The sequence below is a fragment of the Mandrillus leucophaeus genome, unplaced genomic scaffold (assembly GCF_000951045.1).
Source record: "Mandrillus leucophaeus isolate KB7577 unplaced genomic scaffold, Mleu.le_1.0 Scaffold402, whole genome shotgun sequence".
NCBI lineage: Eukaryota > Metazoa > Chordata > Mammalia > Primates > Cercopithecidae > Mandrillus > Mandrillus leucophaeus.
In genome coordinates this window covers 507,566-518,724 of record NW_012104277.1, presented here as the reverse complement: position 1 = coordinate 518,724, position 11,159 = coordinate 507,566, and the positions used below count along the sequence as shown (strand labels likewise).

Below are 11,159 nucleotides of genomic sequence, written 5' to 3'. Positions count from 1 at the left end.
ACTGCACCACTGCCTTCCAGCGTGGGTGACACAGTGAGACTCTGTCTCAAAAAAATAAATAAAATTAGCCAGGTGTGGTGATATTCACCTGTAGCCTTCACTACCTGGGAGGCTGAGGTGGGAAGATTGTTTAAGCCCAGGAGTTAGAGGCTGCAGTGAGCTATGGTCATGCCACTGCACTCCAGATTGGATGACTGAGCAAGACCCTTTCTCTAAAAATAAAACAACACATTACATTACAAAAGGGATACTCTGTTCTTGTACAAGAACACCCCCACAGTAAAGTGGGGAGAGAAGGAACAAAAAGAGTAAGAAACAAAGATGGATCCTGTGAAAATATTTGTCTAACTCCAGAAGCTAAAAAGGGGTAAACATGTTATATCCCAATAGAAGAAATATGGCCTGGGCTGGGCATGGTGGCTCCTGCCTGTAATCCCAACACTTTAGGAGGCCAAGGCGGGCAGATCACTTGAGCTCAGGAGTTCAACAACAGCCTGGGCAGCATGGTGAAACCCTCTATCTACAAAAAAATACCCCCCAAAAAAAAAAAAATTACCCAGGCGTGGTGGCATACACCTATAGTCCCAGCTACTTGGGAGCCTTAGGTGGGAGAATGGCTTGAGCTCAGAGGCAGAGATCATACCACTGTACTCTAGCCTGGGTGACAGAGCCAGACCCTGTTAGAAAAAAAAAAAAATCTGGCCCACATGAGTTTTAGACTAAGATAAGTATGCTTCTCTATCCTCCATGTCAAGTATGTTAGTTATTAACAATATCACATGTGGTATTTTAGTATGAGAAACACAACAGTAAAATCCTATTAACAATGACTGTATGAATGCATGTTTTTTACCTTTTAGTCTGTAACAGGTGTCCCATGCTAGGCTTTATGCACACTTCATAAACCTGCCTCTTTAATAAACACATGGGCAGCTTTTACCATCCTAGGAAGACACATAATAACAGCCAAGAGCCCTCTATAATTAGACGAGTGCAGTTAAGACCTGCCAAGCATACAATGGTGCACGGAGCATTCACAGCAACTCCCGGTATTTGTACAGATCCACTAACAGATAAGGTCACACTTCGCCATGAAAAGGAAAACAATCACTACAGTCAGCCTTTTGATCTGTTTAGAGTAGAGAAAGCATGAAGGTGGGGGAGACGTATCAGAATAACTAGAGCTTTCCTTCTTGGCTATAAATTGCAATGATTTAACTGTTTCAACATGATCTTCTACTCTGAAAAGTATTCAACAGGTAATGACAAACTTGGTTAAATGAAGTGAAGGCTTTGACTATTTCTCTAGCCATGTCTCTTACTCTGGAACACTCTGAATGTAACTATTTATAGGATGCTGCACTTTTATCTCATGCACTAACCACAGCTGCAGACACCACACACAGAAATGGAGGCCCTCTAAAGACAGGGCATGGTAAGGGCAAAGAAGGATTGCAGAAGGAAATGACACTGAGCACAAGAAGGCACAGAAAAAGCTGCATGCTTCACCTGGAGCAACATCCTACTGTCTAAGTCTTAAGACAGCAGGACAGCCCTACAGTCCATTTCAAAGCTACAGACCTCACATTTCATGCAAATTTCATCCAGCTGATAAAAATATTCTACGCAGCAGTGTACTTCATTTGAGTCTACTCCTTTTTGCCCTTCTTGCATTGCTATAAATGACTTATCTTAATAATCTTTTACTCAAAACAATCATTCAAAAATCTGAAAATGTAATGAAATCTCAAATATACACAGAGATTAAAAACTGCTTTCTAATATCTACATTAGCCAGTATCATGTTTCTTTTAAGAAAAGGAGATGTTTTCTGAACTTTCTGGGGTCTTCACCTGTAACAGTTTAATACTGTATTGCAATCATACTCCTGTCTTACCAAAAGTTTCCTTTGCTAATTCGAGGTCTGACTCTTCCTGTAATTTCTTTAGCCGAAGTTTATCTGCTAATTGTTCTTCTGGTGTTAGCACTTTAGGTTCTTCAGGTTCTTCTAACTAAAATGAGACAAAAGTTTTTAAAAAGCACTGGGATTATGATGCACCCAGTACCTTTCTGTATTGTATGAATTCTTAAGCATATATAATTATAAGTAAAAGTGAACACTGGTAATTACTGTTTCAGGCATTCCTCTAAACACTTTAGTTTTTTTTGTTTTTTTTTTTTTAAGATAGAGCCTCACTCTACCACCAAGGCTGGAGTGCAGTGGCGCGATCTTGGCTCACTGCAACTTCTGCCTCCTGGGTTCAAATGATTATTGTGCCTCAGCCTCCCAAGTAGCTGGGATTACAGGCGTGTGCCACCACATCTAGCTAATTTTTGTAGTTTTAGTAGTGACAGGGTTTCACCATGTTGGCCAGGCCGATCTTGAACTCCTGACCTCAAGTGATCCGCCCGCCTCAGCCTCCCAAAGTGTTGGGATTACAGGTATGAGCCACTGTGCCCAGTCCACTTTAGATATTCTTAACCCAATTTTAAAGATAAACAATGGAGGCACAGAGAAACAACTGCCCACAATAATAGAAGGTAACACGGCTGGTAATGTGACAGATTTGTACCCAGGAAGACTGGGATTACTTCTATAGCGTTTTTTAAAAATAAGAAATTGAGACTGTGGAAAAGGTAAAAATATTACTTTCATACACTGCTACTAAAACTATACTGGAACAACCTTTCTAGGGCAACTTGGTAATATGTATCAAGTCTTAAATAATACTTTTACATGCTTTAATCAAGCATTCTACTTCTAGGTATTTACCTCAAGAAATAAGATGCACACAAATATATAAGCCCAAGAATGTACATTAGAGTATTATTCATAATTTCAAATAAGTTTACAGACAACCTAAATGTCCAACAGAATGGTTCAAAACATTTCCCCTTTTCATCATATTGTATAATTATAAAAGTATCATTATAACAAATTTTAAAGATATAATAGTAGATGTCATTTGTTTCCCAAACCCACTTCTCTGAGATGACAGCTGACAGCTTAGTGTGTATCTACCTTCTCTTTATACTGGGATATAATTTTTCTTTTTTTTTGAGATGGAGTCTCACTCTGTCGCCCAGGATGGAGATGGAGTCTCGCTCTGTCACCCTCACTCTGTCGCCCAGGCACAATCTCCACTCACTGCAAGCTCCGCCTCCAGGGTTCACGCCATTCTCCTGCCTCAGCCTCCCAGGTAGCTGGGACGACAGGCGCCTGCCACTAGACCCAGCTAATTTTTTGTATTTTTTAGTAGAGACGGGGTTTCACCATGTTAGCCAGGATGGTCTTGATCTTCTGACCTTGTGATCTGCCCACCTCGGCCTCTCAAAGTGCTGGGATTCCAGGCATGAGCCACTGTGCCTGGCCGTTTTTTTTTTTTTTTTTTGAGTCAGGGTCTTGCTCTGTCACCTAGGCTGGAGTGTAGTGGTGCAATCATGGCTCACTGCAGCCTCAACTTCCTGGGCTCAAGTGATTCTCCTACCTTAGCTTCCCAAGCAGCTGATACTACAGGCATGTACCACCATGCCCAGCTCATTTTTCTACTTTTTGTAGAGACGGGGTCTCCCTATGTTGTCCAGGCTGGTCTCAAATCCATGGACTCAAGCAATAGTCCCACCTCAGCCTCCCAAAGCGTTGCAATTACAGGAGTGAGCAAACCACCCTGGGCTGTTTTAATTTTTGAACCATGTAAATGTGTTCTCAAATAGAAAATAGGCCAGGCGCAGTGGTTCACACCTATAATCCTAGCACTTTGGGAGGCCAAGGCGGGTTGATCACCTGAGGTCAGGAGTTCGAGACCAACCTGGCCAACATGGTGAAATGCCATCTCCACTGATAATACAAAAATTAGCTGGGTGTGGTGGCACACGCCTGTAGTCCCAGCTACTCTGGAGGCTGAGGCAGGAGAATCACTTGAACCCAGGAGGAGGTTGAAGTGAGCTGAGATCACACCATTGCACTCCAGCCTGGGTGATAAGAGTGAAACTCCATCTCCAAAAAAAAAAAAAGAAATAGAAAATAGGCTGGGTGTGGTGGCTTATGCCTGTAATCCCAGCACTTTGAGAAGTCGAAGCAGGCAGATCACTTGAGGTCAGGAGTTTCAGACCAGCCCAGCCAATGTGGCAAAACCCCATCTCTACTAAAAATACGAAGATTAGCCAGGCATGATTGCGTGTGCCTGTAATTCCAACCTGGGATGCTGAGGAATGAGAATTGCTTGAACCTGGGAGATGGAGGCTGCAGTGAGCCAAAATCACACCACTGCATTCCAGCAGCCTAGGTGACGGAGTGAGACTCTGTCTAAAAAACAAAAACAAAAAAACCACACAAATAAATATTTCTAATCCTGTGCCAAATAATCAAAAACAAATACATTTATATAGCTACATGGCACAGAAATGAACAATTTTTATATTTTGTTCAATATATACACTGCAAATAAAAACTAATCCTGGCCAGGCACAGTGGCTCACGCCTGAAAGCGCAGCACTTTGGGAGGCCGAGGCAGACAGATCACAAGGTCAGGAGATTGAGACCATCCTGGCCAACATGGTGAAACGCCATCTCTATTAAAATACAAAAAATTAGCTGGCCATGGCTCCTGTAGTCCCAGCTACTCAGGACGCTGAGGCAGGGGAATGGCGTGAACCCGGGAGGCAGAGAGGTTGCGCTGAGCCGAGACTGAGCCACTGCACTCCAGCCTGGTGACAAAGCAAGACTCCATCTCAAAAAAAAAAAAATCTAATCCTGTTGACTAGAATGAACTACAGGCACTGGCAGAAATCACTGACTGTAGTCACTGCACTATCATGACTGTTCCTGAATGTTTGTGAAAACTTAAAAGACACTCATATATAAAACTGGGTTCTGTTTTTGCAAAAACCATAAATCAATTTGTTTTGATTTTACCTACCTTATGGTATCCACTTACAGTCTTTACAGAGCCCTTCAAATTGCTAGGTAATATTTGCAGCCTGTTAGAAACTATACCACTACCGATGTGAGAATTCTGTATTTTAGAAAACAAACGGTACTTACCCTCTTTTTAATTTCTTCTTGCCTTTTCTTCTGTTGCCGTTCTTTCTCTTTTATCTTTTCTGCTATTTTTTTCTTTTCTGAAATTTTTACCTCTAAAAGTAAAAAAAAGTTTTATTCACAGTTATACTGAGTATTTTCCAGTTTATTGATGAGACAGACATGATACTTGTATACTGTTAAGAGACCAAACCTTTCCCAGCTTCAAACAGTGATTTTTCTCACAAATAATGGGAAACTTCTGGGACGACTCCTTCTCCTCTCTAACGTGACCCCTAAGATCCAAATATCTCTTCATATTTCCCCACTGTCCTATAGGCAGGGCTTAGATCATTCAACTATAATTAATGCCAAAACCTCTTCCCTTTCCTCCTAACAATACCTAGCACTCACACAGAAATACAGCAGGTATCTAATCTGATTATATTTTGAGGAGATACAGAAAAACTGCAGGGAAAACAGAATAAAGTGGGAATGGAAGGACACTTGGTTTCTAAATACCAAAATCTCCCATTTTGTGAGCATTCTGTCATTTGTCTTAATACAAGTCACAAATGCTCAGCAAGACATAAAAACAAAAATGGAGGTACCCCAGTGGCTCACCTGGTTTTACTTCTGCTTCCTCTTTTTTTTCATCATCATCGTCATCCCAGTTATCCTAAAGAAAAAGACGTCCATTAATAATTCTTGCTTTTCTGTGTGAACCTTATTATCAACTTGACTAACTCCAGAGAAATCGGTTGGTATTTTTTGGTACTGCATTAACTTTTTAAATTAATGTAGGGAGAACTGACATCTTATAATGCTGAGCTGCCCTAACCAAGAATAACAGCTGTCTTTCCATTTGATCAAGTACATTTTTGTATCTTTCAGAAGTGTTTTAAAGTGGTTTCCCTATTAGAGACTCTGCACATTTCTCTTTAGATTTATTCCTAAGTATTTCATCTTGCATGTTGCTATTGTAAATAGGGTATTTTCCTATTATGTCCTCTAAGTGGCTATTATTTGTGTATAAAAACATATTGGCAAGACCCGGTCTCTACAAAAAAAAAAATATTAAAAAATTAGCTGGGTGTGGTGGCATGTGCCTGTAGTCTCAGCTACTTGAGAGGCTAATGTGGGAACATCACTTGAGCCCAGGAGGGTAAGGCTGCAGTGAGTTATGACAGTGCCACTGCACTCTAGCCTGGGCAACTCACTATCATAAAGACCCTGTCTCAAAATAAATAAACAAAAATAACTACTGGCTGTTTCATATGTTAATATCCTGCTACCTTACTGAATTCATTTCTGTCTTAAGTTAGATTTATCATTGCTTCTCTAGGGTTTTCCAGGTATGCTGCCTTATCTGGAAACAAAAGATAGCTCTACTTCTTTACCAATCCTTAGGCCCTCACAATTGATTTATCTAATTGGGCCAGCTAAACCTCTAGTACAATGTTGAACAGCAGCAGAGGTAATGGGCATTCTTGCTTTCTGGATGGAATGCTCTGTTGTTTCCCCATGAAGTGCTATGCATCCCAACAAATTTATGCAGTAAAATTTACCAGACTTTTTTTTTGTTTTTTTTTTTTTGAGACGGAGTTTCGCTCTTCTTGCCCAGGCTGGAGTACAATGGTGCAATCTCGGCTCACTGCAACCTCCACCTCCCACATTCAAGCGATTCTCCTGCCTCAGCCTCCCCAGTAGCTGCGATTACAAGCATGTACCACCACGCCTGGCTCATTTTTGTATTTTTAGTAGAAAGAGTTTTTGTTTTGTTTTGTTTTGTTTTGTTTTTTGAGACGGAGTCTTGTTCTATTGCCCAGGCTGGCTGGAGTACAGTGACGCGATCTCAGCTCACTGCAACCTCCGCTTCCTGGGTTCAAGTGATTCTCCTGCCTCAGCCTCCTGAGTAGCTGGGATTACCAGCGCACGCAACCATGCCTGGCTAATTTTGTATTTTTAGTAGAGACAGGATTTCACCATGTTGGTCACGCTGGTCTCGATCTCATGATCCGCCCGCCTCGACCTCCCAAAGTTCTGGAATTACAGGCGTGAGCCACCACACCTAGTCCCAGATTTTTATTCCATTGCCTCTGGATGGATTTCAAGTCAATTAGAAAGTCTTTTCTTTGTTTTGTTTTGTTTTGTTTTTGAGATGGAGTTTTGCTCGTTGCCCAGGCTGGAGTGCAATGGCGTGATCGTGGCTCACTGCAACTGCTGCCTATTGGGTTCAACCAATTCTCCTGCCTCAGCCTCCCAAGTAGCTGGGATTACAGGCATGCACTACCACGCCCAGCTAACTTTGTATTTTTAGTAGAGACGGGGTTTGTCCATGTTGGTCAGGCTGGTCTCAAACTCCCAACCTCAGGTGATCCGTCCGCCTCAGCCTCCCAAAGTGCTGGGATTACAGGCATGAGCCATTTCGCCCAGCCATAAAGTCTTTTCTTACACCTAAGAATTCACCCACAATTTTTTCTAGAATGTGTAGGGTTTCATTGTTTTTTTATTTAGATCTCTGATCTATTTGGAGTTTTTGTCTTGTGTATGACGTGCGACACGAATCTAGTTGTATTTTTTTCCAAAAGGGCTACCCAGTTGTCACCGCATCATTTATTAAAAACCCTTTATTAATAAATAATGATTTTCTCCCTGGGCTATCGTTTGAATGTGTCCTCTAAGTTCATGTGATGAAAACTGAATCTCCAATCCAACAGTGTTGAGAAGTAGGGTCTTTCAGAAATGGTTAGAGGCAAAGCCCTCATGAATGGATTATTAATACCTTTATCTTAGGAGTAGATACCTGATAAAAGGATGAGTTCTGCAATCCTTTGTGCTCTTTTGCCCTTCTGCCACAGGATAATAGCACAAGGCAGCACTCACCAGATGCCAGCACCTTGAGACTGGACTTCTCAGCCTCCATAACCATACGAAATAAATCTGTTTATAAAATACCCCGTCTATTGCATTCTATTGCAGCAAAAAAATTTTTAAGATACCCTGTGACTTACCATATACTAAATGTTCATATATACTTGGTCTACTTCTGGGCTTTTGATCCTATCCCACTAATCTACTGTCTCTCCATACACCAGTACCATACTGGGGTTTTTTTTGTTTTGCTTTTTGAGACGGAGTTTCGCTCTCGTTGCCCAGGAGTAACCCAGGAGTGGGAGGCTGCAGTGAGTTGAGATTGCACCATTGCACTCCAGCCCAGGTACAGTGCAAGACTCTGAAAAAAAGGAGTCAAGGCCGGCACATGCCTGTAATCCCAATACTTTGGGAGGCCAAGGTGGGCAGATCACCTGAGGTTGGTAGTTCAAGACCAGTCTGACCAATATGGAGAAACTCCATCTCTACTAAAAGTACAAAATTTGCTGGGTGTGGTGGCACATGCCAGTAATTTCAGCTACTCGGGAGGCTGAGGTAGGAGAATCACTTGAACCTGGCAGGCAGAGGTTGTGGTGAGCCAAGATCGCACAATTGCATTCCAGCCTGGGCAACAAGAGCAAAACTCCGTCTCAAAAAAAAAAAAGTCAAGAGCTGATCAAGCCTTCATGGATCCCACTCTAACTCAGGGCACTTTAAAATAGATCTAGCCAGGTGCAACAGCTCAGACCTGTAATCCCAGCACTTTGGGAGGCCAAGGCAGGCAGATCACTTGAGACCACGAGTTCTGAGACCAGCCTGGCCAACATGATGAAACCCCATTTCTACTAAAAAATACAAAAATTAGGTGGGTGTGGTGGCGCACGCCCATAATCCTAGCCACTCAGGATGCTGAGGAACAAGAATCATTTGAACTCAGGAGGCGGAAGTTGCAGTGAGCCAGGATTGAGCCACTGTACTCCAGTCTGGGCAAGAGAGACTGTCTTAAAAAAAAGATCTACACTGTCTTTTCTATGCCTAACTCAATCACTGAGCTAAATATAAACCAATTATCAAACACAATTTTCTAAAAGCTTCACAGAACTTAGAAGGCTCAAGTTTAATAGGGACAGACAGAGCCCTATGATTAAAGACGGTTTTAATCATAGGTAGCCTGGCCATTGTCTCAGCAACCACCAGGCACACTATGATATGCCATTTGAAGCTGAGCGGCAAGATGGCAAATGCAAGGCAAGAGGCCCTGACGCTACTAAAGAAGCAAAGGCTGACTAATATGACTAATATGCCACACTATGACACCAAGCTTCTGGTTTCATAACACAAAGGGTCGCAAATTTGTATCAGCCTAGAATATAAACTAACCAAGCCTTGATTCTTAATAAAAATCTCTAAGTCCACTAAATAAATTAAAAATTCAATATCATGATTAAGGCTGTCATACGGTCTGCAAGCATAATGAAAGGAACTTTGTATAAAAAAGTAAATGTATTTTTATATTCACCTTACATCAGCAATTTAACCCACAGCTCGCAGTTTTAACAGATTGAGAGCAAACCAGCTAGTCATTATTTGAATAACTATGATACTAGAGTTAGAAATTAGAGATCAAATGTTTGTATTTCGCCATTAGTTTGCTAAGTGCTTATATTAATACATCACAGCACAAAAGGAACCAAAGAGCTAAAAATAAAAGTGAATTACTAGGCATTTTTTGTTGTTTAAATCTTCACAGAACCCAGGAAGGCTGGATCTGTGAGTGATATGTGGCAGTGCTTCAGTTCATTTGCTTACTTCCAGAAGGTGCATATTTACAACCCTTCTGAGCAACAGGTGTAGTAACAAGGTTAATTCTCACAACAGTCCTGTAAGGAAGGTCGTGTTATCCCCCCATTTTACAGAAAAGGAAACCGAGGCCCAGACACAGCCATCCCACAATCTCAGTGAAAAACTAAGGGACCTGCTCTGAATGGACCAAAGTTCTTTAAAGTGTCATAGTACAAAGTTACACTTAGAAGAATAAGTTCTGGTGTTCTATTACACGGTAAGGTGACTATAGCTAATAACAATGTTGTATATTTCAAAATAGCTCCATGAGAAAATTTTGAATGTTAACACCACAAAGAAATGATAAATGGGCCGGGTGCGGTGGCTCACGCCTGTAATTCCAGCACTTTGGGAGGCCGAGGCGGGCAGATCACAAGGTCAGGAGATCGAGACCATCCTGGCGAACACGGTGAAACCCTGTTTATACTAAAAATACAAAAAATTAGCCGGGCGTGGTGGCGGGCGCCTGTAGTCCCAGCTACTCGGGAGGCTGAGGCAGAAGAATGGCGTGAACCCGGGAGGCAGACGTTGCAGTGAGCCGAGATCCGGCCACCGCACTCCAGCCTGGGCGACAGAGACAGACTTTGTCTCGAAAAAAAAAAAAGAAAAGAAATAAGAAATGATAAATGTTTAAAATGATGAAATAGTAATTACAATGTATACATGCATTAAAACATCACAATATACCCCATAAATATGTACATTATGTGTCAAATTGTAAAAACAATTTAAAAAAAGTTTTAAATAACATTTGATTGATCTTTTTATTAAAAATCAAAAAAATGATTTACTTTTTTAAAAAGCATGTTTTAAACACTTGCCTACAAAGTTCGTTGTTCGGTGGAGTTCAGTTCACTGTAATAAAACAGCTTACAGCCCATCTTTAGAGTAACATGCTGAGATTCGTCCTTTAAATGTATACATGTAAACAGCTTCATTTAAGGCTTTTTAAAACACAGTGTTAAGGAAAGTCTTTAAAAAGTATGTTTTAAACACTGGCTTAGAAAATTCAGTCTGGTAAACAATTTAATTCACTGGAATAAAGCAGCTCACAATGCAAAATAATAATAAAAATAGTATTATAGTAAATATGACTTCTTCCCTGAGTCCTGAAGTATAAAATAACTAACCTGGAACTAAGTCCCTCTCCTGGAAACTGGGAATCTCCTTAAACGGAAGGATTATGACACATATTAAGATATGCCCAGCTGGAGGTATACTGGTTACCAACCTTCTCACTTAAATTGCTTGTAGTGGTTCTTTACCGATCTTTTTTTTTTTTTTTTTTTTTTTTTTGGAGACGGAGTCTCACTCTGTCGCCAGGCTGGAGTGGACAATCTTGGTTCTTGGTTCACTGCAACTGCAACCTCTACCTCCTGGATTCAAGCGATTCTCCTGCCTCAGCCTCCCAGGTAGCTGGGAC

General features: G+C 41.3%; 1 protein-coding gene across 1 annotated transcript in view; it reads right to left on the bottom strand.

Moving 5' to 3' along the window:
- The window catches only part of EIF3J (eukaryotic translation initiation factor 3, subunit J), a 16,600-nt gene extending 6,882 nt beyond the window's left edge, over positions 1 to 9,718 (bottom strand). Inside the window, exons 1-4 of the mRNA XM_011992112.1 lie at positions 9,704 to 9,718; positions 5,645 to 5,699; positions 5,045 to 5,136; positions 1,898 to 2,012 (exon numbers count right to left, since the gene is read on the bottom strand). Coding sequence (XP_011847502.1) covers positions 1,898 to 2,012; positions 5,045 to 5,136; positions 5,645 to 5,699; positions 9,704 to 9,718 — 277 coding nt within the window. The remainder of the gene's footprint in view (positions 1 to 1,897; positions 2,013 to 5,044; positions 5,137 to 5,644; positions 5,700 to 9,703) is intronic.
- Positions 9,719 to 11,159: the final 1,441 nt, after the last annotated feature.